Here is a 27,925-nt window from a genome sequence, read left to right as displayed (position 1 = left end):
ACCTAAGCAAACACTTCCACCCTATTCCTATAACTCAGCAACCCCACCTAACCTTTTTATATATTTATAATCTTTATTGTCACAAGTAAGCTTACATGAATCCTGCAATGCAGTTACTGTGAAGGGCAATTTATCATGGACAATCCATCTAACCTGCACATCTTTGGACTGTGGGAGGAAACCGGAGCACCAGGAGGAAACCCACAGACTCCGCACAGACAGTGACCCAAGCCGGAATCAAACCTGGGACTCTGGAGCTGTGAAGCAACTGTGCTAACCACTGTGCTACCATGCTGTGCGTAAGGTAGCAAATTCTTTTAACTAAATTGTTTCATAAAATGTTATTTGATTTTACACACAAAGAGCATTACCTCATATTGTAATATTTTATAAACCCCTACCACTTATCCAGCACTAAATTACACCAGGGTAATAAAACATCCTTCTCCGAAACCGGTCCCGTCAAAAACACCTAGCCAGATATCTGCACACCTCATTTGGTTTGCTTTGTTGGGCTGGGGTCGGTTTACAGAGCAGTTAAAAAAAATTATAGTTTCAAACTTTGTACGGTTGCTTTCTTCTTTCTGTTCAATGATGTGAATGGACATCATTGGTATCTCGGTTACATAGCGATGAATGGTTGTCACTAGGTTAGGGTAACTAATCTGGAAGCAGCGAGCCCATACCTATCATTTTTTGTGCTGATTTTCTGTTCCAGTTGCCTTCTCCTACTCTTCATCTCCAAAAGTTCTTTCTTCTTTGTCCTCAGCTCATTATCTTTACGCTCAAGCTGCCTCTGTTTCTCGGAAAATTCATCAAGGCGTGTCTCCACTTCATGCAGATTTGTGGTTACTTCCTGTGAATGGGACACAAGACCCATTCATTATATTCCACAGTCTTATGTAACTACTTTTGATTTATTGTTCTTTGTATGTTTAACCTTCCCATTCAAATTAAAGGCAGCCGTCTAACTGGAGGAAAGAACAGTGACACTGTTTCATTAGAGCACAGCTCGTTTGTAGTCACCCTCAACACATACTTGGCTCCCTGTGGACAAGCTCTTCAGCCAGTTACGGTGCAAATGATATTCGAGTTGAAGGGTGAATTTAAAAAAAGTCTAACTGATGGTATGTACCCAGAGATGCCCCCACCAGCAGGATTTAGCCAGCAAAATGGATTGACACTCAAGCCCTCAGGTGTGACAAGATGCCACCTTCTCACAATCACCCAAAACATTTTGAGGTTAACTGTACTGATCGTCTCAGAGTAACGAGCTCAGTAACGTTCTAATTTGTCACTCTCACCGGCTTCGTAACTCTACTGCTGAGAAACAAATCACATTCTGAATGTGGCGTGACAAATATGGTGTTAAAAATCTAACTCGGGCAACTCAGGTAAAATTCAAATTGCCACATCGAGGCAACAGGCATTTTACTCATGAAGAACTAAATATTCTGCACTATCCACAAAGTAAGGTGGTGACAGAGTCAAAAGCATTAGCAGAGCTCGAACTGCGATTGGGCGCAAGGCTAAGTGAGCCAGAATGCTAGAGATGAGCAGTCGTTTCACATTCTGGATTTGTTCAAATGTCTAACACGGGGGTTCTCAAGATTTCTGCGTCTGATATCCCCTATCGATGTTATAAAACCCCCACAAACTTCCTGTAACACGAGCACTGTTTTATGTAAAACAAAGCTCCAAAATTAACCGTATATTTATTATTTTTGTTTTACTTAAATGTGAAACTTTTAAAAAATAAATTCAGAGTACCCAATTGTTTTTTCCAATTAAGGGGCAATTTAGTGTGGCCAATCCAGCGAACCTGCGCATCTTTGGGTTGTGGGGGTGAGACACACACAGACACAGGGAGAAATTGCAAACTCCACAAGGACAGTGACCCAGAGTCGGGATCGAACCTGGGACCTCAGTGCTGTGTGGCGGCAGTGCTAACCACTGCGCCACCATGCTGCCCTACTTAAATGTGAAACTTGTCGCTGGTGCTGAGCACCAGGTTGAGAATCACGTGTGGAACATGGGCAGCTGAGCGAGGCTTAAGCGAGGGGGTGTTGTAACGTGCTGCAGCTCTTGTACCTGCGTGGACGGCAAAGCTCAGTTACAGATCATTAGCTGAATCGAATAGTCATGGCACTCAATCATGAGTTTAAGAATTGATTAGAGGGGGGGCATGTATGGATTGTGTGGGGCTTGTATTCCATACGTTATGAGCAAACTCCCCAGAATCTTCTTGTGGTCCCCCTGAGGGTGCATGTTCAACACCACATCACGTCTAAAATTATCTTTTAAAATCTTTTCATGGCTTCGCCCTCCAGTGCTCGTCACAGTCTCCCAGCTTTACAACTCACCAGAAACCCTGCATTCCTCCAACTCTGGTCTCTTGCCCATTTTGCTTCCTTCATTTGGAGGTGAGGAAACAGGTAAGTAGACAGGAGGGTGGGGATGAGCGCTGGGGTACAATGTGATTTAAGCATGAGGATGAGGAGCAGGGGCGACAGAAAATCAGTGAAGGCAAGCAGGAGTTGGTGTGGGATAATATACAGACAGCAGAGTTTTGGATGAGTCGCCAAGCACAATCTGCGGAGTTTGAACAATAGTGGATCTCGAGTGAAATCCCTCTTTTACAGCATTTCCACATTAACCAACAACACCTCGACTGGCCTCACACCCCAGCTTTAACCATTAGCGTGTTTCCAGCGCACCTGAAGAGACCTTCTTGTTTACGGTATAGTGAATGGGACAGGGCAGGGTTTTGTTTTAATTTAGAGTAGCCAATTGTTTTTTTCCCAATTAAGGGGCAATTTAGCCTGGCCAATTCACCTACCATGCACATCTTTTTGGGTTGTGGGGGTGAGACCCACGCAGCCACGGGGAGAATCTGAGAACTCCCACGAACAGTGACCCGGGGCTGGGATCGAACCCAGGTCCTCAGCACCGTGAGGCAGTAGTGCTAACCAGGGTAGTTCCATATCAGGTTGATACAGGTTGAAAAGGATCCTTTAAGAGACAAGGTGATACACCTAACGCTCGCTTAAGGGAAAAAAGTGAAGCAGCAAAAACCGATGTAAATGGGAAGGGCTTGGAGGCCTTGAGCTGCGAGGGTGAAACAAACGGCCAAGAGACAGTGAGGGGAGTCAGGGGGCCCACCTTGATCACACATCTCCTACCCAATTGCCTCAGTATCATCAATCTGATCTCCGGGGGGACCCAAACTCCTTACCCCGAGCCACTGTGCGTATTCAAATCTGACCACCCCAGTCTCGTTGGTTCACACAAGTGTTGCTCTGCACAGCTGGTCAACTGTTTGAAGTAGATATCTTTCAGTGACACCCGGGAGGCAAGGAGAAGATATTTTTATCTTGCAAACTCTTATCTGAAAGGAAATGTCTTTGCAATTCAAATTCAACTCCGAAAGTATTTTTAAAAAGCAAAGATCAGAAAATGCAGCTTTGAAAGAATTGTATCTACTCAGGGGAGACACCAGCAATGCACTGTACACAATTCATAATGTTACTTTTGGCAGAACCCTTGAAACCTGCTCATGGATGCCTAAGGGGCCACAACAGCCCCCCACCCACACCCAACTCCTGGGGAGAACATTCAGGTCCAAACAATCTTGAATCATTTGCCAAAATAAGGAATCAATTAGTAGCAATGGAAGGGAACAGGATTTTAATTTTACCCAAATAAGCCACCTTTTTCTGCAGCAAACATACCACACAAAAAGGGCTAGACTTTCTAGCCGAGGAAAACAGCCCCTCAGCATCAACCCTGTTAAGCCCTCTACAATGCCGACACACCAAGATCAAGTAATTAGAGCACAAAGTGCATGGGACCCATTACCCTAAACACAGAACAAGAATGACTTTTTCCTCCTTCCACAGGCATACCAAAAAACAATATAATTGTACAAAATTTTTACTTTTGCTTGATCCTCCAACCGTCGTCTTCCCTCGGCATCCACCTTAACAGTGAGGAACCTTGCATCCCTCAGCTGCGTATTGCTCGAGATAATTTTATTCGAATAAACGGATTTCTTTACGGTGTAGCGTTCTTCTCCTGTGTAGATCTGGCGCAGTTGTGTTTCGTTTATTACCTGCAGAAAATCAACAATGCCGTTGGTGAGTGCTGTGGTACAGATTGCTCCACTTTCACCGTGACGTTCTGGGCTCCACGTATAGCAACATTCTGCTTTAAACAAAACAGCAAAGAATGTTGGTGAAAATAAACCGTGGACCAGTATGGTCTTCCTGAAATTCAACATATATGTTTTAGCATGGTTTACATCAAACCTGTACATGACTAAATGGAATTGTGCAACCACAACTATCAATCATCACAAAATCCCTTCAACATCTCAAAGTAACGTGCTTCATGACTGTAAAAATGGGTCAGTGCAAAAAGCTAAGTAGCCATTTCGTAAAATCTATTCTTACATCGATTGGAAAGCCTTGACTCTTAACTAAATAAATTTGCTGCCAAAAGCATTCGCTTTTTCATTATCTCCAATTTACTTAATTTGATTACAGATAGTCTACCAGATATAATCACGAGTACATCAGCTGATCGTAAGAGTTCCACTTATGAATGCATTACGGCAGATGTTTCCATTTGTGGGCGATCAAACGAGGGGTCAGAAATACGAAATAGTTACTGATACATCCAAGAGGGAATTCAGGTGTGGCAAATAAGTGAGTGGGCAAGGGTCTGGCAGATGGAGCTCAATGTTGATAAATGTGAGGTCATCCATTTTGGTAACAATAACAGCAAAATGGACTTATCATTTAAATGGTAAAAAATTGCAGCATACTGCTGTGCAGAGGGACCTGGGTGTTCTTGTGCATGAATCGCAAAAGATTGATTTCCAGGTACAGCAAGTAATTAAGAAGGCAAATGGAATCTTAGGTTTTTTTTTACTTGCCCCATTACCATCTCCATTTGCCTCACACTTTGTCATTTAATCACACCTGGCTTCCACCTCAGCAGACCTTCCCTTTTATTCTTTTCCTCCTCCTGCCTTTCACGGAGTCCGTTCTTGCATGACAGCTGCTACATCTCTAACCTTCCTCGGGTTTGACCAAACATAATTTGACCTGAGGCAATAATCCCAGAGGCTGCCAGAGCTGGTGAGTAGTCCCAGCATTTCCTATTTTTATTCCAGACTTCCAGCGAATGTAGTATTTAACTTTTGCATTTATCTGATGTTACTTAAAGAAATGGGAGCTGAGGTAATTCAACCCCTTTCTTGCATATTTAATAACTCACTGGGAGTGTAGGATTGTTTCTGAAGACTGGCTGAATGTCCTGCTGATATTAAAGACGTGAAGCAGGTCTGAACTGGCAAATTATAGACCCATCAGCAGGACATCAGTTACAGGAAAAGTTGCTAGAAGAGGTCCTGATACGCTGCATAACCATCTATATAGAAAGCGTGCTGTCGGAGCAACGCTATAGCTGGAAAAATGTATTTTCTGACCAACCTGGTTGAACTGTGCAATGGTGCTACTGGGTTGAATTCTAAATGCCATTTGATTTCAGAAATGTTTTGATAAGGTACCATACAAGTTCCAACACAAGACAATCCTGTGGGTGCAGAGGGCAGATCCTGGGTTGGAGGGGGAAATCGGCTGCATTTCTATTCTATGATTTCAAACGACAAAGAATCCAGACTGTGCACACAAAAACAGATTAATTGAATTAGATAGATTAGCAGAGCAAACGGACATGTGGGCTAGTTACGCCAGATAGAATAGAGTTTGATGTCAGCAGGTATATCTTTCCTCACAGGATCACTTGCTTTGCAATAGGTTAGCAGCTTCTGCAGTAGGTAGTTGGAACAGGCTCAATGTAAACTCGGTGCCATCACCGCTACCCCGAAACTTGGTTTTAATCATGGGTTGAAAGCGGAATTAACCAGAATTCTCTCTTTGAACTAGACTAAGATTTTTCAAAAACTCTTTCATTACTTCCTCCCCCAAGGAGCAACGTTGCCCCTAGCCAGCGGGTGGCGTGGAGCATCACGATGCCTCGGCTAAACGGGACAGTCTCAATGGACCAACTATTTTCATATCCTTTCAAAATAAATAAATCAAAATAATAAACAATTCAAAAGGCCTACCTTTTCGATCATCATTTTGGTCTTTGATGTCCCTATGGGAACATCGTAAACTCTGTGTTGATCGCATAGATAGCTCATTACAGGTTCTGGTGCATCAATCAGCTCTCGCAAATAGGATACAAAGCCATACGTTCTGTTTAAAATAAAAGGCAGGTTATTGTTAAATGGGTACCTTAAAGCAAAAAATTGAAAAGTAACGTTTACAAAGGAGTGAGGGAACTCAATTGTGCAAATTACTTGTCACTAAAGGGAAACAAAATCCACCTAATGAGTAGTAAGGATTGCTGCCGTGTTAACAGTCCACATTAATATGTTTTTAAACAGTATAAAGGCTAAAAAAAAAAAGCTGTTAGTTACTTTGACTATTAAACAAGATTATGAAATGAATGAAAGCAAAATGGAAAGTAAAACAAAGCAAATCACACCCACTCACACATACAATGAAACTCATATTGTAATGTGGTGTGAGTCAAGAGTGAAATGTTCTAAGACGTATATACAAAACAAGACGAACATTATTAATATTGCAAGATCCCATGCAGAGAACGTAATGGTGCAAAGACGGTGCACAGGTCTAAATTCAGGCTATTTTTGCCTGCATGCATTGCTTGCAAATCAGATGATCAAAAATAGATCTATTAAAACATTAAATGGATAAATAAAATAAGCTGCCATTTTTGATTATTATGGAAAGAAGTTTATGCAAAATAGCAGTAGTGTTGGAAAATTGCAAATCCATTAATAGAATTATGCACATATACAGATAAAGACATAAGCATTCAGGGTATGTGGCACAAAGTAGTAGGGCAAATCTCTCAGCCCTTTTCTAAAACTAGCCGAGTACAACAAACAAGGCAGAATGTAAAAAAACACAGGGCTGGATTCCCCGTTCTGGAGACTAAGTGCTAGAATAGAATGTGTCGGCTTTCACAACAGGAAATTCGACGTCGACCCCTCACCAATTCCGGTACCGGCGAGGGGCTAGCACCGACATTGACAGAAACACCCACTGCCCGCGCCGAAAACGGGCAGAGAATGGTGGGTCCCGGGCCATGCATGTGCACGGCTGACCACCTGCACCGTTCGCGGCGTACAACATGGCGCCGGCCGTTAACGTAACCTAACTCGCAAACCCCCACAGCCCACCCCCCACCAGTCCCGAGCCCTAGCAGACGCCCCCTCCCCGGCCAGCGGCATGGATCCTGGCTGAGTGTGATGGCGCTGGACACAGCCTGCAGCCGGCACGTCGGCTCAGACCGCAGGTGCCCCACTGCGTCGGGAATTTGGCCCATCAGGGGCGGAGCATAGTGGGTGGCCGGCCGAAGTTGTGGCAACAGTGCTGAAACGGTGCACGTCACGATGATGATTTTGGAGGGGGTGGACTATGGCAGACTGGCGTCAAACCGGCACCGACCCCGATTCCGGCATCGGAGTGCATTCTCTGTCCGATCGTAGAACACAACTTTGGCGTCGGGTTAGAGAGTGCCGCCCACAAACTTTTTTTAATGGTTAGCTGATAGTTCTTCTTGAGCGAGAACTTATTTCTGCCATATGTCAAGGACAAGACTGCAGAAATGCCAAATTTGTAAATGAACATACTTAGCTTCGTTATTATTTCACAATTGAAAAGTAAATAATTTTAAGCAGGTGGAATTAAAAATGTTAATTACTTACTGAAGTTCTTGAATTGGTCTGGTAGGTTGTCTCCCTGCAGCTGAGGTGGAAGGAGCACACACTGCATTCACTTTTAGCCTTTGTTTATCACGAACCTGCATGTGGAACATTTGTGTCAATCAACCTATTTGGGAAAATCATTTCAGTTTACGTTGCCTCCGGTTTCCTCAACTCCTGCCTCCCACAAAATCTTTCCAACATTTGCCAATTCCCTCTTTATCGAATGCATGCACACACGCCTCAGTGGACAGGAAGAACCTGGATTTCTGCCTGCTGTAAGTTTAAAAAGGATATTTTGACAAATTTAGATTGTTTAATTTAACTGTGCACGACCTGATTACTTGATTCCCAAATTAACCCTTCCAATTGTTTTAGCTTCAGATGCAAAAACTCACTCTAAATTCGCAAATAATATCAAAGTTTATTGCACACAAGATAAAATAAAACAATAATACTTATCAATTAACTAAATCAGCAAAAGGTATACTTATCAATAATACTACAGACTTGACAACTTCAAATGGATGGCCAGTCCAGACGTCGAAAATTACCTCCATGCTTCCAGCCAAAAGGAATTCTGCCCGTCTCGGAGGAAAACTGCACTATCCAGGGTGCAGGCCAATAGGAATTCAGTCTCTGTCCTTGGGCCCGATGATACATCACCTGTTCCTGTGCCAATAAGAATTCTACTTTCCTCCCTGAGAATGCACAATACACCCAGTCTCCCTACACTGTGTACACCGACAAAGTGGCTCCCAAAATCCTATTGTATATTGAATTCTGGCATTCCCTCGCCGTAAGCTGTTAACAATTGGTCAATAACGTTGTAAGAATTAATTTAATTAGATTTGTCTATCTGCACACAATGCCTTAAACATGAAGACACGGTAGCACAGTGATTAGAACTGTGGCTTCATTGGATTGGATTTGTTTATTGTCATGTGTACCAAGGTACAGTGAAAAGTATTTTTCTGGAAGCAGCTCAACAGATCATTAAGTACATGGGAAGAAAACGGAATAAAAGAAAATACATAATAGGGCAACACAAGGTATACAATGTAACTACATAAGCACCGGCATCGGATGAAGCATACAGGGGTGTAGTGTTAATGAGGTCAGTCCATAAGGAGGTCCTTTAGGAGTCTGGTGACAGTGGGGAAGAAGCTGTTTTTGAGTCAGTTCATGTGTGTTCTCAGTCTTCTGGGGCACTTTACAGCGGATTATTGGCTTCCTGCTCGAATCGAGCATAGAATGCATTGAGTTCATCGGGGAGGGGTGCGCTGCTGCTGGAGATACTGCTCGGCTTCGCTTTGTAGCCCGTTATGTTGTTTAGTCTTTGCCACAACCACCAAGAGTCGGTCTGTGACTCCAGCTTGGTTTGATATTCTCTCTTGGCACCTCAGATGGTTTTGCGGAGGTCGTACCTGGATTTCTTGTATAGGTCAGGATCTTCTGACTTGAACACCTCAGACCTGACCTTGTAGGGAGTCAATCTCCCGATAGAGCCGTGGTTTCCGGTTGGGGAACGTACGCACTGCTTTCTTTGGCACGCCATTGTCCACACATTTGCTGATGAAGTCTGTGACGGTGGTGGCATACTCATTTAAGTTGGTCGCTGAGTTCTTAAATATGGACCAGTCCACTGTCTCCAAACAGTCACGTGAGAGCTCTTCTGTTTCCTCGGACCAGCACTGCATGACCTTCTTAGCTGGATTCTCCCACTTGACTATCTGCTTTTATGCCGGGAGAAGGAGCACCATCTTTTGGTCTGATTTCCCAAAGTGTAGTGGGGGGATGGAACGGTATGCGCCCTTGATTATTGAGTAGCAGTGGTCAAGAGTGTTGTCGCCCTGGGTGGGACAGGAGATGTGCTGGTGGAATTTTGGCAGTGCACTCGAGGTTGGGCTTGTTGAAGCCTCCGACCACGATGAACAAGGCCTCCGGGTGTTCTGTTTCGTAGCTGTTTATAGCTGTGTACAGTTCGTCTAGCGCCTTCCTCATTTCTGCCTGGGGTGGGATGTAGACCGCTGTGATAATGGCTGAAGTGAACTCACGTGGAAGATAGTATGGGCAGCATTTCACGGTCAGGTATTCCAAGTCCGGGGAGCAGTAGGTTGCCAGGGTCACCACATCCAAGCACCAGGAGGAGTTGATGAGCAGGCAAACCCCTCCACCCTTTGCTTTGCCTGATGACGCCGTGCGGTCCGCCTGGTGAATTGAGAAGCCTTCAGGTTGTATGGCAGTCCGGTGAGGCAGGGGTGAGCCATGTCTCTGTGAAACAGAGCACACAGCAGTCTCTTACTTCCCTCTGAGGTGTGCCAGGGTCCCAGGTTTGATTCCCGGCATGGGTCACTGTCTGTGCGGAGTCTGCACGGTCTACCCGTGTCTGTGTGGGTTTCCTCCGGGTGCTCCGGTTTCCTCGCATAAGTCCCGAAAGACGTGCTGTTAGGTGAACTGGACATTCTGAATTCTCAGTGTACCCGCACAGGCGCCGGAGTGTGGCGGCTAGGGGAATTTCACAGTAACTTTATTGTAGTGTTAATGTAAGCCTACTTGTGACACTAATAAAAATTATTCTAATAAATAATTTTAATATGTATTCTTTATGTCAATACTGCACAAGCGTGCTATTGATTAGGCCTAGTACTGGACTAGTCAAGGACAGTTTGTTTTTGATCAAGGTCTCAACTGGATAGTGCAGTTCCTTTCTCACAGCATGGTTTAAAATACAGATAGGAAGGTTAGCACAAAAATACAGTAATAGATAAAATGCGACTTTTATTAACTATTTGATTAATTACTTATTCTTCGATGAGAGTAAATGAGGTACTCTTCTAATTATAAAAGAAATATAAAGTAAAGGATGTAATTTGATTGCCCGGGTACCAATTCAGGTTTGGATGACTGCAGAGATCAGCAGAGCTCTGGTCACAGATTGGGTGGCAGATAAACAAGAGCATTATGAAATGAACAGGTGCATGGTGTGGGCCCACAAAAGAGGATTGAAAGAGTACAGTTGAGAAAATTAACAGGTTTAACTCACTTTAACTAAAACAGCATGGAGACAATTCCTTTCGATTCCTTTCTTAAATCTGCTTGTGAAAACTAAAGCCAATGCAGCCTGTAGAAGTGCGTGCTTGTACTGACCTCACTAAGGAACACACCCATATCATCCATGTTCACACAAACAAAAGCCCTCATATCGTTCATTGGAATGTGGTTTTCAATGTACTTGGCATTTCTCGAATCCTTCATATTAAGCTATAAAAAGACAAACAAAAATTAAGAACAAAGGTAAAAATGGGTAAAACACTTTTCTACAATTTTTGCTGCTAAAGGAGGGCACACGGATAATCCTCAAGTTCTTACTTTTTTGGCGTTGCAAGTAACTTTTATGCATTTCATGGCATTGCACTTCCAAAAAGGTGGGTCATTATTTTGAAACATTGGAAAGCAAAGTTGAAGGGTCAAGTTTAGCAAGGTACAGTACCACCAACAGGACCGCAAAATAGGTGCGGCATGGTGGCACAGCCGTTAGCACTGCTGCTTCGCAGCGCCAGGGACACGGGTTCAGGTGACTGTGTGGAGTTTGCACTTTCTCCCCGTGTCTGCGTGGGTTTCCTCCGGGTGCTCCGGTTTTCTCCCACAGTCCAAAGATGTGCAGGTTAGGTGGATTGGCCATGATCAATTGCCCCTTAATATCTAAAGGTTGGGTGGGGCTACAGGGCTAGAATGGGGATTGGGACTAAGTAGGGTGTTCTTTCGAAGGTGCAATCGATGGGCTGAATGGCCTCCTTCTGCACCGTAGGAAACAAGACGACTACATGTCACCAAATTTTGGTTTCTTGGAAGATTGTAGGAAGACGACCGTTTGAAGGCATATTTGCAACTACGATTATGAATATACAAAGAAAAGTACAGCACAGGAACAGGCCCTTCGGCCCTCCAAGCCTGCGCCGACCATGCTGCCCGTCTAAACTCAAATCTTCTACACTTCCAGGGTCTGTATCCCTCTATTCCCATCCTATTCATGTATTTGTCAAGATGCCCCTTAAATGTCACTATCGTCCCTGCTTCCACCACCTCCTCCGGCAGAGAGTTCCAGGCATCCACTACCCTCTGTGTAAACAACTTGCCTCGTACATCTCCTCTAAACCTTGCCCCTCGCACCTTAAACCTATGCCCCCTAGTAATTGACCCCTCTACCCTGGGGAAAAGCCTCTGACTATCCATTCTGTCTATGCCCCTCATAATTTTTTAGACCTCTATCAGGTCGTCCCTCAACCTCTGTCGTTCCAGTGAGAACAAACAGAGTTTATTCAACTGCTCCTCATAGCTAATGCCCTCCATACCAGGCAACATCCTGGTAAATCTCTTCTGCACCCTCTCTAAAACGTCCACATCCTTCTGGTAGCGTGGCGACCAGAATTGAACACAAAAATTAGTGTGGCCTAACTAAGGTTCTATACAGCTGCAACATGACTTGCCAATTCTTATACTCAATGCCCCGGCCAATGAATGCAAGCATGCCGTATGCCTTCTTGACTACCTTCTCCACCTGTGTTGCCCCTTTCAGTGACCTGTGGACCTGTACACCTAGATCTCTCTGACTTTCAATACTCAAGGGTTCTACCATTCACTGTATATTTCCTACCTGCATTAGACCTTCCAAAATGCATTACCTCACATTTGTCCGTATTAAACTCCATCTGCCATCTCTCTGCCCAAGTCTCCAAACGATCTAAATCCTGCTGTGTCCTCTGACAGTCCTCATCGCTATCTGCAATTCCACCTACCTTTGAGTCGTCTGCAAACTTACTAATCAGACCAGTTACATTTGCCTCCAAATCATTTATATACACTACAAACAACATAGGTCCCAGCACTGATCCCTGCGGAACACCACTAGTCACAGCCCTCCAATTAGAAAAGCAACCTTTCATTGCTACTCTCTGCCTTCTGTGACCAAGCCAGTTCTGTATCTACCTTGCCAGCTCACCCCTGATCATGTGTGACTTCACCTTTTGTACCAGTCTACCATGAGGGACCTTGTGAAAGGCCTTACTGAAGTCCGTACAAACAACATCCACTGCCCTTTTGTTTTTGTTGAATGGATTGCAAATGAGCTTGCTCCTTCAGAGTACCCAATTTTTTTTCCAATTAAGGGGCAATTTAGCGTGCCCAATCCACCTATCCTGCACATCTTTGGGTTGTGGGGGCGAAACCCACGCAGACACGGGGAGAATGTGCAAACTCCACACGGACAGTGACCCATGGCCGGGATTCAAACCCGGGTCCTCAGCGCCGTAGGCAGCAATGCTAACCACTATGCCACCGTGCTGCCCCAAATATAGTAGGTGACAGTGCAATAACTCCTAATGTGGAGAGGATGCAGGGAATAGGCAGTAGAGTGTGGGGGGAGCTTTATAAAGCTTGTATGATAAACAAAAACAGCAATCGTTAAACAGCATAATTAAACAAGCAGCAAAATAAAGAATTACAGGCACAGGAACAGGCCAATATTCATGCTCCACAACAGCCCCCTCCCACCTTAAGTGACAGTCAAAAACCAGACAGTACAGATTTAAAGTGATCAGCAAAAGAACCAGAAGCAGCATGAAGGGAGGTTGTTATGATTTGCAATGCATAGCCTCAAGAGTGGAGGATAAAGACTCAATAGAGCCTTTCAAAACGGAATGAAATAAATTCTTGGAAGAAGGAAGAAAACGCTGCAGGGGCGCAGGGAAAGAGTGGAAGGGTAAGAGTGGAAGAGTGAGACTAACTTCAAAAGAGCCAGCACAGATTTGATGGGCACAAAAGCAAACTACCCCCCATCGTCCTTAGAGATCTATTTGCAGCTTTTGACAGCTTTTCACGCTATCCTTCTCCAACACCTCTCCACTGTTGTCCAGCAGGGTGGGGCGATAGCCACCTGGTTTCATTCATATCTACATAAATGTAACTGGTGAATCACCATTAATGACTCCTTTTTCCATTCCTGCACAGATACGTCAGGTGGATCTATCCTTAACACCCTTGGTGAAATCAGCCAAACAAAAAGCCAGATTCCAGTCAGCTCAACGTCTCTCACTGCTTATCCGACATCCAGTGCTGGATAAAGAGAAATTTACTCCAGTTAAATGTTGGGAAGACTGAAACCACAGTCTTCAGTCGCCACTAAAACTCTTCTTCATCCGTCCGCTCGAGGCTGGACCACTGTTTGCAACCTTGGTGTTATTACTGGACATAGAGTTGAGATTCTGACCACATATCCACCATTAAGATCACCTACTCACTCCTCCAACATTGCCCGGTTCTGCCTCAGGTCATGTGCTTTTGAACCTCTCATCCGTGTCTTTGTTGGCTCCAGACCACCAACGCAATCCAGGCAGGTCTTCCAACTTCCATCCCCTGTTAACTTGAGATCATGCAAAATTCTACTGCCCGATTCTAACTTGCATCAAGTCCCAGAGACCTAGTGTTTCCTCACTTAGATTTTCTCCCAGTTAAAAAATGCCTCAATTTAAAATTCTCATCCTTGTTTTCAAATGCCTTCAGGCATCCTAACCTCCCTTATCTTTATAGTCTTTTCCAACCAAAAACCCTTCAGAGATCTCTGCACTCCTCCCATTCTAGCGCCTCAACCATCCCCAATTTTAATTGCTCCATCATTGGCAGCAATGCCTTCAGCTGTTTGGATCATAAGCTCCTGAATTCCCTCCTGCCTCACTCCCAAGACCGAAGACAAAAATGACCCTTTTTAACCACGTTTTGGTCATTTGTTCCAGTATCTCCCTATTTAGATTGGTGTCAAATTCTGTTTGACGGTGTTCCGTTGAAGAGTCTCATAACATTTTATTAATGTTAAAGATGCTTATAAAGACATGTTGTTATAACTTGTCTAACTATCCTTCACTCATTGCATTTTGCTGCAAAGATCACCCTGCTTTTACAAAGATCGCGGCAGTTTCAGTCACGAGTTCTTTTGGTTACACTTCCTCACAAGAGACCCTCAATATTAACTGGTTGCTGCAGTCCAATGCTTAAACAGACAGTGGAAGAATTAAACTGTGCTTTCATGCAAATTTGATGCTTTGCTCTGTGTCCTGCTGCAATCCCTTAACCTGCTATTAATGGACGCTCTGGACAACAGTGCATAAACAAAGCAGGAACACAAACACAACTAAAGTATATATCACTTTCTCTGACCAACTGAAAATAATGGCATCGCCAATTCACCCGTAGCTATTTGAAAAGAGAAACTTACCTCAAGCATAATTGGCTCATAAATGTGTCCACGGAATCGATTCCTGTTCTGCCTCAACCACAAGACAGCATTGTATGTATCTTTGAACCTATTCCGAAGACTCGCTTCTTTAATGTGCATCATGTCTTCAAGTCTCTTGATATTAGCCATAACATCTGTGTTTCAAATAACGGTACATTATTCAATGGGTCACCACAGTGGTTGTAAGTGAGCATAAATAGCTGCTACATGATGCCATAAGCTGAGTATAACATTAATACAAATGTCAATCGGCAGGAATTATTGGAAACAGCCCTACCAAAATATTTGTCCCATTACAAATTAACAAAAAGGTTCCTAAATTATATCTTTTTCATCATGTAATTTAAATCTGACCATGTGCTTTTGTGAACATAGGCCCGTTAGAAAATGAATCTGGGGAAAGTTATGGGGAACATAGAAATGGCAGAGGAGTTAAACAGATATTTTGCATCAGTCTTTACGGTGGAAGATACTTTGAACATTCCATTATAACTAAAGAATATGGTGGAGGAATTAAATTCCATCACTAGAGAAGTAGTATTCAACAAATTCACGGGGTTAAAAGCAGATAGGTCCCTTGGCCCTGACGGTTTGCAACCTAGGATCCTAAAAGATGTAGATAGATAGTGGAGGCATCGTTTGCAACTTTCCAAAAGCCCTTGGATTCTGGAGAAGAACCGGAGGATTGGAAAACTGCCATTGTCACACCTCTATTCGAAAAGGGACGGTGGCACAAAGCAGGTGATTATAGGCCGATTAGCGTAACATCTATTGTTGGAAAATGGTTAGATCAATTAAGGAAGTAATAGCAGCACATTTGGAAAATCAATTTAATCATGCAGAGTCAGCATAGCTTCATTAGAGGGAAATCGTGTCTGACTGATTCATCAGAGTTTTTGGAGGAAATCTCAACCAGAGTGGATAGAGGAGAACCAGTAGATGTGCTGTATTTGGACTTCAAGAAGGTGTCAGACAAGGTACCTCACCAAAGGTCAAGTCACATGAGCCCATGGTGTTGGAGCCCGTACACTGAAATGGATAGAGAACTGGCTAGTGGGCAGGAAACAGCGAGTGGGGACATGGTGTCCTTTTTCAGGTTGGCGACCTGTAGCCAGTGGCAATCCACAGGGATCAATGCTGGGACCGTAACTGTTTACAATGTGTATTGATGACTTAGAGGAAGGAAGCAAATGTGCTGCAGCCACGTTTGCAGACAGCATTAAATATAGGTGAAAAGAAAAGTTGCGGGAGGGATACAAACAGTTTGCAAAGAGATATTGATTAAGCGGGGAAAAAGATGGCAAATGGAGCATAATGTTGGAAAATGTGTTGTTCATTCTGGAAAGAAGAACAAAAGACCAGAGTATTACTTAAATGGAGAAAAACTGTAGAAAGCTTCAAGACAAAGGGACTTGGGGTGTTTGTGCACAAAATACAGAAAGTTAGCACACATGTTCAGCAGGTAATCAGGGCGGCACGGTGGCTCAGTGGTTAGCAGCGCTGCCTCACAGTGCGAGGGACTCTGGCTGGGTGACTGTGTGGAGTTTGCACATTCGCCCTGTGTCTGCATGGGTTTCCTCCGGGTGCCCCGGTTTCTTCCCATAGTCCAAAGATGTGCAGGTTAAGTGGATTGGCCATGTTAAATTTCTTAGTCACCAAAGATGTCCAGGTTAGGTGGAGTTACAAGGATTGGGAGTGGGCCTGGTGAGGTGCTCTTTCGCAGGAGCGGTGCAGACTCAATAGGCTGAAAAGCCCCCTCGTGCATTGAAGGGATTCTAGGAAGGCTCATGGAATGTTGGCCCTTATTTCAAGGGGGTTGGAGTACAAGAGTAAGGAAGTCTTGCTGCAACTGTACAAGGTATTCGCGAGACTACATCTGAAGTACCGTGAGCAGTTTTGGTCCCCTATTTAAGGAAAGGTATTTCATTGGAGATGGTTCAAAGAAGATTCACAAGGATGATCCCCAGTGTGGAGGGATTGTCTTATGAGCAAAGGTTAAACAGGTTGGGACTTTACTCATTGGAACGTAGAAGAATGAGAGGTGATCTCATTGAAACATATAGCAGTCTCAAGGGGCTTGACAGGGTAAATGCGGAATGGATGTTCCCCCTCGTGGGACAGTCTCGGACCAGAAGGCATACTCTCAGAATAAATGGGTACCCATTTAAGAGGAATTTCTTTTCTTAAGAGGGTTGAGTACCTTTGAAACTCCTTGCCACAGAGAGTTGTGGGGACAGGGCCCTTGGGCATATTTAAGGCTGAGATAGATAGATTGTTGATCAGTGATCGAAATTGGCTTTCTAGTTAGCTATGGATGATATAGGTAAAAGGTTTAATTGATAACTCATTGAGTAATTAACTAAATCATATTAACCATGAGAGTGAGGAAAGCCTAATAGCTGGGAACATTTTGCAAATTGCTTGAGACTTTAGGGACTGAAGGTCAATGCGTCAAATAGCTAAAAGACCCCATTGCGTTGTAAAGAACTGGGCTGATGTCCCAGTACCGTTTCTATGGTAACAACCAGTCTAGGGTGATATGTCCTAGCGAATTGTCAGGCGATGGTATGGGAAAGTTTGTACCAATATATTTTAATTTTAAAAAATAAATTTAGTGTATCCAATTCTTTTTTTCCCAATTAAAGGGCAATTTAGCGTGTTCAATCCACTTATCCTGCACATGAAATGAAAAAATGAAAAGAAAATCGCTTATTGTCACGAGTAGGCTTCAAACTGAAGTTACTGTGAAAAGCCCCTAGTCGCCACATTCTGGCGCCTGTTCGGGGAGGCTGGTACGGGAATTGAACCGTGCTGCTGGCCTGCCTTGGTCTGCTTTCAAAGCCAGTGATTTAGCCCAGTGTGCTAAACCAGCCCCACAACATCTTTGGGTTGTGGGGGCGAAACCCACGCAAACATGGGGAGAATGTGCAAACTCCACACGAACAGTGACCCAGAGCCGGGATCGAACCCGGGACCTCGGCGCAATGAGGCAGCAGGGCTAATCTACTGCGCCACCGTGCTGCCCTGTATCAATATATTTAAATACATATCTCGCTTAAATTGACAGACAGATTGGCCGAATTGAGTGGATTATAAATTAGTTAAAGCCAATCACAGCTGTAAAGAAGGAAAACCATAAGATAGTAATATTCTTAAGAATCACTTGCCGGGATGGAAAAATCCATTCCAGAATCACACTCTCTCTCTTTCTGAAACCTATGTCTTTGCTGCTGCCTTTGCTACAGCCATCTTTCTTTTGTTTAAATCACTGAGTCATTTTATATTGTGAATTATGATTTGAAGAATTACCACGATCTGTATTTTAAAACTCAACCACTGTATTCACTAAAAACAATCAATCTGACCTAATCTTACATTGACAAATAAAGTTACCAGTGGACACTACAGCTGACTAATAAAGTTCCAGTGGACTTTGCCAAAAAGCACAGACTTGACCTCCCTGAGAAGGGTTAACGGATATCCAGGTTCCGAATAGACACAAAGATCCATCAGTAAGGGAATCAATAGTTATGGGGAAAGGACAGAAAGTGGAGGCAGGAACGTCAGATCAGCCATGATCCTAGTGAATGTCGGAACAATTTTGAGGACTGAATGGCCCACTCTAGTTTCTAGTTCTTATGGCCTTAAGGCATTTGAACCATTTTATTCTTCGTTCTGTATAAAGTACCACCCTTGCCTCCTTTAAATTCTCTGATTAAATTCTGGCTAGTTATTATTAGAAAAACCTGTTTAACTGGATCTATTTTGCTGCAATCTGAAAGATTTCTATAGTGACAGGCATTGTGACGCCAGTTTAAATGGGGCAGCACCATAGCACAGTGGTTAGTACTGTTGCTTCACAGCACCAGGGACCCGGGTTTGATTCCCACTTGGGTCATTGGCTGTGTGGGGTCTGCAGGTTATCCCCATGTCTGCGTGGGTTTCCTCCGGGTGCTCCGGTTTCCTGCCACAGGTCCCTAAAGACGTGCTTGTTAGGTTAAGAGGACATCCTGAATTCTTCCTCATGTACCCGAACAGGCGCCGGAATATGGCGACCAGGAGATTTTCACAGTAACTTCATTGCAGAGTCAAGGTAAGCCTACTTGTGACAATAATAAAGATTATTATAATCGCTTGATCCAGGCTCATGAGATTTTGAAGCTCCTGCCCCTACATCTTTAATCGGTGGAATTTACAATCTTTCCAGAACGCACTCACTCTTCTTCTCTTTCTCCAGATTTTCCTTCTCCCTTCGCAAGTCTATTTTTTCACTGTCAACAGCTCCCTTATCTTGTTGAACTTTACGGAGGGCACTGCTGATTTGTTCTATTTCCGGTTGCACGTGGTCATAATTCATGGTTGCATTCAGCTCGTTCTGCAAATCTTCGATCATTTTCTTGGTGTTGCTTATTCTTTTCTGGCGGTCAATTTCCTCATCATTTTTCATTCTTAAGCGCTGCTGAACTTCTTCGACCTTGAAGAAAAAGAGTCCTTAACTCAATTAAACCAAAATAATAGCCAAATTTAAAAAACAGAATTAGATCTTCTCCAACTTGAAAACTGCTTCACATCATCAATATTGCATTAATTTATGGACACTAGAAATGTAATAATTGTAGTCAAATAAAAAATAATGTGCAACAATTAATTGTATCGCTACGGTCAAGTTAGCTTCAAGGAGCAAAGTTCTTATTGTGAACCATATGAGGTTTACTGGATTCAATTACAAAAACTCAATTTAGTTCACCCGTAGCTCTTCCTGCTCCAATAGAAATAATCCAGTGTCTCAAATCTTTCTTTATAATTGCTATTTCCTACATTGGCATTTGACCTCACCAGGTGAATCTAAAGCCAGAGCGCGTGTCATAATATCCGTTTTTAACTGAGACTCTCAAAACTGCACATAGTATTCTAACTGATGCCTAACCAACGTTAGTCAGGAGTGAGGATTCCTGCCTGATCTTCTCTTCTTAATCCAGTGATTCGATACCACTTCCAACATTTCTACTGCCAGGTTGCCAGGACCATTCGGCTCATGGCCTCATTACAGCCTTGGCCAAAGTATGGACAAAATAGCTGAATTCCAGAAGCAAGGTGAAAGTACATCAAGGAGCCCTGGCAGAAACTCTCCACTGGTCGGATTCACGCCTTGTATAAAAGGAGGATGGTTGTTGGAGGTCAATCATCTCAGCATCAGGACATCGCTGCAGGAGTTCCTCAGATTCTCCTAGTCCCAACCTCTTCAGTTGCTTCATCAATAATCCTCCTTCCATCATAAGGTTAGAAGTGGAGATTTTGGCTGATGATTGCAGTGTTCAGTGCTATTCACGACACCTCAGATACTGAAGCAGTCTGTGTACTTGTGCAGCAAGACTCGGACAACATTCAAGCTCGGGTTGATAAGGGCCAAATGACATTCATGCCACACAAGTAGCACGCAATAACCATCTCCAACAAGTGAAGTTCCAACCATCTCCACTGGACAATGAATGCAATTAAACAATGCTGAATTGCCCACTATCAACCTGCTAGGGGACTAGCATTGACCAAAAGCTGAACTGGATCAGCCATGTCTACAAGCACAAGTCAGACGCTGGGACTTAAACGATGAATAACTTGCCTCCCGTCTACCATCTGAATGGCCTACTCCAGTTTCTAGTTCTTATGGCCATCAAAGCCTGTCCACCATCCACAAGTCAGGAGTGTGATGGAATAATCTCCACTCGCCTGGGTGAGTGTAATTTCAATAACGTACAACACATTTGACATCATCCAGGTCAAAGCAGTTTGATTGGCATCCCATCCACAAACCTAAACATTCACTCCTTCCACCACTGACACACAGTGACAGCTGTGTATACAATCTACCGGATGCACTGCACCAACTCACCAAGGCTCCTTTGACAGCACCTTCCAAATCCGCGACCTCTAACCCCTGGAAGGACAAGGGCAGCAGACACATAGGAACCTCACTATCTGAAATTTCTTCTTCAAGTCACTCATCATCCTGACTTGGAAATGTATTACCGTTCCATCACTGTCACTGGGTCAAAATCCTGGAACTCCCTCCCTAACAGCACTGTGTGGGTGTACCTACGCATGAAGGAGGCAGCTCTCCAATACCTTCTCAAGGGCAGTTAGGGACAGGCCATAAATGCCAGACTTTTCAGCAACGCCCACATCTCATAAGAGAATTAAAAACAATTCTGACTAAGTTCAGCTAACTTGGGCAGAAGTGTTCTACATTTTAAATTAAGAACTGCTTCCTGACATCATCCCAAAATGGCCTTGCTCCAATTTCAAGGTCATGGCTCCTTGTTCTGGATTCCTCCAGCCCACCATGTGAACCATGTTCTAATTATTCTAACAGCTTTTTAAACTATCTTAAACTGTTTAGTTGGATCATTCCTTAAACTTCTGTACTCAATGGACTTTAATCCGAGGCTGTGGAGCCTGTGGTTTTTTTTAATATAGCTCCAATACAGCTCTGGTGAGTCTGAAATGCAGCTAAATTTATTAGAGAAGCACAATTTTCAGAATGGCTGAGGAGGCGTTTGGTGTTAGAATCACAGAATTCCTACAGTGCAGGATGGAGGATATTCGGCCCAACGAGTCTGCACTGACCCTCCGAAAGAGTACTCCACCCAATTCCACTCCACCCCAAAGCCAAAACCTAATCTTCATATTCCTGGACACTAAGGGGCAATTTATCATGGCCAATCCATCTAACCTGCACATCTTTGGACTGTGGGAGGAAACCGGAGCACCCAGAGGAAACCCACGCAGACACGGGGAGAACGTACAAACTCCACACAGTCACCCAAGGCCGGAATCAAACCCGGGTCCCCGGCACTGCGAGGCAGCAGTGCTAACCACTGTGCCACCAAGTTGCCAATATCAATTTTTTGCATACAAGTCATTCTGATAACACAGGTTGGAGAAGTCATTTCAATTTGTCGGATTGTGTGATAGTTGGCCTTAAAAGTGTTTGATATCGGCAATTCATTGCTAATGAAGAGGTGTTTTCATTTCTTCTGCAATACTATTTCTCAAATCGAGGACCAGAAAGAATGCAAAAATGTTTAAAGGTACAGTAATACCAACCTCTTTGTCCTTCCGTTCCAAATAATCTTGCTTTTGTTTGCATTCTTGAATGATTTTCTTCATTTCTGTCCCCTACAAAAACAGGCAACTACAATCACTCCATTGAGTCTGTTAATACAGAAAAACCTTACAGTGTAAGGACAGGGTATGTTCATCAAATTAGGACCGGTGGATGCCACAGCGGGCATTGCTGATTACTTTAAGACTTTTATGGACATCATTCTGGCATACGCAAGTGAAGAAAGTATGGGACAATCTCTCCAACACTTCATTACACAACTTCCCATATCGTGGGAGAAAAACCTTCCCCGGAACTCTCTCCCTTCATTCACGCAAGCATAAAGCACAAAAAGTCAATGCAAGCTTATTCCAAATTAGTGCTATAATATCAAGACTGCTGTTATTATCTCGAGTTTACAGCACAAAGACAGTCATTCGTGGGATCATACAGCATGGTAGGAGGCTGCGTTGCCCTTTGTGCCTGTGCCGCCTTTTTGGTAAAACTATCCAATCCCACTCCCCTGTGATTTCTCCACATTCCTGTCAATTATTTCCCTGCTGACATGACTGATCTCAAGCAACACTCCTGGGCTGAACTTTACCAACCCTCAGGAGAGGGTGAGGAAAGAGGAGACGGAGGTACAGGGTCGGTAAAATTGCGAGGAGCTGCGATAGATCAGCTTCCGACCACGTCCCTCTGGCGGGGAGTTTGACAAATATATGCGCCCAATTAAGGGTGATTTTACTATGCCGTTGGCATTTTGCTGATAGTGGACTGACCCCTGGCATGCAAGCAGACTGCCAACGAAATGGAGACAGCCTCCAGGTGACAGTCTGGTTTGGGTGGGGGTGGGTTTGTGCGACTAAATTACAAACAATAGTCAGCACCACCGGGAAAGCAGGGGAAGAGGAAATTAGCAAGATCAAACGTTCTAAACAACTAGTAAAAGCCAAATTTAGGATTTAAGAGGGATAGCCACTTGAATAGAATTCCCAGGGTGAAATGGAGACAAAACCCTGCAACAGTAGAGTGATAGTTGACCGAAGGAGGCAATTTAATCTATCGTGCCCGTGGCTCATCATTTGCTAAACTTTTAGAAGTCATGATTGGGGTTGGTGCTGCTGGGTGAGTGAACTAGAAACATAGAACAGTACAGCACAGAAAAGGCCCTGCGGCCCTCGATGTTGTGCCGAACAATGATCACCCTACTCAAGCCAACATATCCACCCTATACCAGTAACCCCCCACCCCACAATTAACCGTATTTATTTAGGACACTAAGGGCAATTTAGCATGGCCAATCCACCTAACCCGCACATCTTTGGACTGTGGGAGGAAACCGGAGCACCCGGAGGAAACCCATGCACACACAGGGAGGACGTGCAGACTCCGCACAGACAGTGACCCAGCCGGGAATTGAACCTGGGACCCTGGAGCTGTGAAGCATTTATGCTAACCACCATGCTACCGTGCTGCCCAAATGAGGCAAACAACCACCAGACACTTGAAGAACAAATTCTCAACAAATGATAACATAGCAGTTTGACCAATTCTGCTCCGGTCCTCCATAATTAAGCATCCTAATTGATACCCAAAGTTAAAGCTCAGATGCACACAACACTCACACAACTCCATGAAATGCTATTTATAGCTGCTCTCTGTCTAAAATCAGAAACTCTTTCCGGAACCAAGCGATCTTCTAACCTTTTCTTTTGTCTTTGCTTCCTGCTCCCTACATTGCCTTTCAACTGCTTGAATCTTCCTGGTCATGGGAGCCTGGGCTTCTTTCAGTACTTTCAGTTCTTGCTTTAGCTGGTCACGGACACCCTTCACTTCCTCGTGCTCCTGTCGAGCAACCTCGTATTCCTCCAAAAAAAAGGGCAACAGTCAGACGTTTAATAAAGCAAGTAGGTTTCAAAACAATAACGATAAAAATGCTAGATTATCTACAAACTAAGGACCGTAAACTGGCACTCAACCGTCCAGAATTCTCTACAGCCGCAACTTCTCATGCTCCCTTAATAAGAACTTTACCAACTGGAAGCAATTACAAAGTTATCCAGATCCCATACCTGTATACTGTATTATTGCATACTTTGTGTTTTAATGTACTGTTGAAGATCAGAAGTAAAAAGAATACTGTTCTTTATTTCATAAATATTTGTCTATTAATTCATGCTACAAGTGCAGTGCTGGATTCTGTTGATAAATGGCTATCTCAGTTGACCAACATTTTTGATTAATCTGGATAATACAGATCTTACTGGAGCTTACTTTATTCTTTCAAAGTTCAACATCCAACCAGGAACTACAGGGGTTTGAGTCATTAAAAGTGTTCCCACAAAGCCCACCCCCTCCAAGCCACACGCCATTCTGACTTGGAAATATATTGTCGTTCCTTCACTGTGGCTCAGTCAAAATCCTGGAACTCCTTAACAGCACTGTGGGTGCACCTACACTACAAGGATTGCAGCGGTTCAAGAAGGCAGCTCACCACCACCTTCTCAAGGGCAATTAGGGATGGTCAACAAATGCTGGCCTAGCAAGAATTTTTATAAAATGATCACTTTGAAGCAATAATTTCCTCTTTCGGTAACCCCACTCCCCTCTGGTGCTTTGGTCAGGGCACCTATTACTGCAACTTCAAGTAGCATCTCAGGATAATTCTGCGTAGCCTGGTCCTCTGCAGCTCCTCTCAACCCCATCTGAAATAAATGAGGACTTGCCTTTGCTGCCCCCTCAGCTGGATCGGCAATTTATACTGGGTGCAACCTACATATCATATGCTCAGCTCTGTTCGAATCGTAAAGTGGAATTGGCAGCCTATTGATAGGGATTTAATAACCTAAATTAAAATGTAATTGCTTGAGGCAGCTGCCAGATGGTTATCCAGTGTACCCCAGTAAAAAGATGCCAACAGAAACAGGTTGGCACATTCAGATGTTCTCTATCCATCGTGTGGTTTCAAAGGAATTTACATTCACTGTAAACCAACAGCTCCACAATTGTTTTATGACTCGGAATTTTGGTCAATCCTGCAGCACCAAAGTAAAACGCTTTCTCACGTCATCTAAGCATCATAACTTACCACCCACGGCCTCTTTCTTTCCAACATCTTTATTTTATCTAAATGTCGCTGTCGTTCATAGTAGCGCTGCACATCCTGCTCATTGCGTTCATTCCTTTGCTTCATTTTCTCCAAGGCAGCCGATTTTTCTTTACACGTATTCTACAAATGCATTAAAAAAAAATCATTTTGGACGCTGCCAGGAAGGAGCCAGACAGTGCTCGCAATGACAAAGATACATCTCCGCATACCTCAAGTTCCTTCTCCTTTTCGCGATAATTCTTTAAATCGCTGTGAAACTTGTACATTTCTGGCGGGCCAACTGATTTTTCAGTAGCTTCCAGCAGCTCAATTTTGGACATTTTTGCAAACTCCCCAACTTTCTCCTGTAAAAGGAAACACCAGTCATAAACTCGCCGAAAAAAAAAAAGAAATGATAATAGATACATAAAGATTAAACTATTCCATTCGGCAATTTTATACAAAAGTACCGTGCTTGCTCAGAGATTTATTAACATTTCTGAAGAGGAACAATAAAAAGGAAAGTATATTTGGCACTAATTCTGCAACATTTTTGTGTAACGTGAATAGTTTTTCGCTCTTGAAAAGTGGTCAAGTAATCCTCCTGTCCGTTTTGAGATAATCTACAGCTGATGTACTCCTTCCTAGCAAGGGGTTCTAAGCAGCTGTTAATCATCTTAGTCGCTAATTTAGTGAGATGAAGTGCAGGATTTGGAGAACGGCGTAGGAATGATTGCATTTATCCTTCCTCGCCGAAATCCTGAATGGCTCTTTTTTTTAGATCTGTTCTTTACCCCTCCATTCGGAAAGTTGAGGCATTCCAGGATCCTCATTTAAATATAATTAAAAGCTCAGTAATAGTTTCTTCACTCGACTGGCCCATGCCCCTACAATTCTCCCTCTTCTGGCAGCATAACTTTGACTAAACTGACCAGCTCTTTGGGTGTGCCATGTTTTAAATTACCCTTTGAATATGGGTTTCATTCAAGAGTTTCCAAAGTTAAAAATCAGTTGACAATTAGTGTGTGGGGAGGTGGGGGAGCATTGACGGGCAGCTAGAAAATAAGATTATTCTACGGTGAGGCACTCACAATATCGAGCATTTCTCTCCCATGCGCACTGTAACCTAGACCAGTCCTTCTCAAAGTGTGGTACGCGTACCGCCATCGTCTGCCGGTACTTGGGGTGTTTCCAGAAAAGAAAGAGACAGTAATCCTGGATTGGCATGTTTCGCTCACCGGTCCCTGGCACATTGAAAAAAAAAACTGCCGGTCCGCCGCATCAGATAGTTTGAGATGCACTGACCTAGACCATCAAAAATCTTGCGAATGCAAAATGCACAATTGCAATCTTTTCTCACATGTAAATTGTAGAATCAACAAACAATGCCCTTTCAATTAATCAGAATCCACCACAATCTCTACACGAAAGAGAAAATGCTGGAAAATCTCAGCAGGTCTGGCAGCATCTGTAGGGACAGATAAAAGCTAACGTTTCGAGTCCGATGACTTTGTCAAAGCTGACAAAGACAATTTCTATCCTGTCCTTTCAGATTGATTCCACAATAACCTGAATTACTAATTGCCCAGAGAGCTTTATATCAGGAGGTGGTGGTGGTGGGTGGGGAGGGGGGGGCATTTCCCATTTGATTTCTTGATGATTATCTTAAATTAAAGGCCTATAGCTCTGCTCTTGCATACCAGTTGAAAGTATCTCCCTCTCTCTATTCAATCAAAACCTTTCATAATTTGAGAAACCTCTATTACCTCAACCAATCTTTTCCCAACCGGTTCATCGACCCGACAGGTATAAAGTTTGGCATTATCTGTGTCAACCTTTCTTGTATCCTCTCTACCAACATTATTTTCACAATATAGTGACCAAAACTGTACATGGTGCTCCAAATGTGGTCTGACCAAGTTTCAATACAAGTTCAGCATAAGTTCTCCACTCATCAATTATCTTTCATTTGAAATAAACCATAATGCTTAGTTTGCCTTTTTTTATGTCTTTACTAGCCAGTCTCACTAAATTTAGCGACTTTTGCATTTATACTTCCCGATCCCTTTACTCTGCCTTTCCCAATATCCAAGTAGCACGTGATCTTGTTTTTCTGATTAAAATGTTAATACCTCATACTTCCCAGTGTTGAAATTCATATCCCAGTTACATGCCCATTCTACAAGTTTATCATGTCTTTTGATAATGTCCTCCTGAGTATTGACAGTTTTCCCCACAAACCTGTAATTTGGTGGATTTACAAATATGGAAATTGTGCTTTTAATTAAAATGTTAATATCTCTGTTCATCGTTTTGAGCTGTTGAGCATCTGGGGTGTTTGGTAGGGTCCAGGAGTGTATGTAGGAGACTCCTAAGACTGTGATCGGCGCCTGGAAGGTTCAGCTGTAAGTAGGGCAGGACACTGCAGATGAATGAATTTGGGATTTCCTCTCCTTGCATTTTCTCTCTTTCTCTGATATGCACTTGCTTTCGAAGGAGGCTGCACCACTTTCAGTCTGGCCATGCATCGATCCTGGGCGAGCTTCACCCAGGAATCAAAGTTTATATCAAAACTCCTAGGTGAATTCCTTTAGTCAAAATTGTTAATATAAATTGCAAATACTGCAGTGATCAGTA

The 27,925-nt window shown here is 43.5% G+C and overlaps 1 protein-coding gene across 1 annotated transcript in view; it reads right to left on the bottom strand.

Annotated features, from left to right (window-relative positions):
- smc5 (structural maintenance of chromosomes 5) overlaps window positions 1-27,925 on the bottom strand; it is a 63,110-nt gene that overhangs the window by 18,792 nt on the left and 16,393 nt on the right. Inside the window, exons 5-15 of the mRNA XM_038804095.1 lie at window positions 25,519-25,653; window positions 25,289-25,429; window positions 23,905-24,066; window positions 22,200-22,271; window positions 19,314-19,569; window positions 15,075-15,229; window positions 10,955-11,068; window positions 7,808-7,902; window positions 6,134-6,266; window positions 3,938-4,111; window positions 687-856 (exon numbers count right to left, since the gene is read on the bottom strand). Coding sequence (XP_038660023.1) covers window positions 687-856; window positions 3,938-4,111; window positions 6,134-6,266; window positions 7,808-7,902; window positions 10,955-11,068; window positions 15,075-15,229; window positions 19,314-19,569; window positions 22,200-22,271; window positions 23,905-24,066; window positions 25,289-25,429; window positions 25,519-25,653 — 1,607 coding nt within the window. The remainder of the gene's footprint in view (window positions 1-686; window positions 857-3,937; window positions 4,112-6,133; window positions 6,267-7,807; window positions 7,903-10,954; window positions 11,069-15,074; window positions 15,230-19,313; window positions 19,570-22,199; window positions 22,272-23,904; window positions 24,067-25,288; window positions 25,430-25,518; window positions 25,654-27,925) is intronic.

The sequence above is a fragment of the Scyliorhinus canicula genome, chromosome 8 (genome assembly GCF_902713615.1).
Source record: "Scyliorhinus canicula chromosome 8, sScyCan1.1, whole genome shotgun sequence".
Classification (NCBI taxonomy): Eukaryota; Metazoa; Chordata; class Chondrichthyes; order Carcharhiniformes; family Scyliorhinidae; genus Scyliorhinus; species Scyliorhinus canicula.
This window is presented reverse-complemented; position numbering and strand designations above follow the sequence as displayed.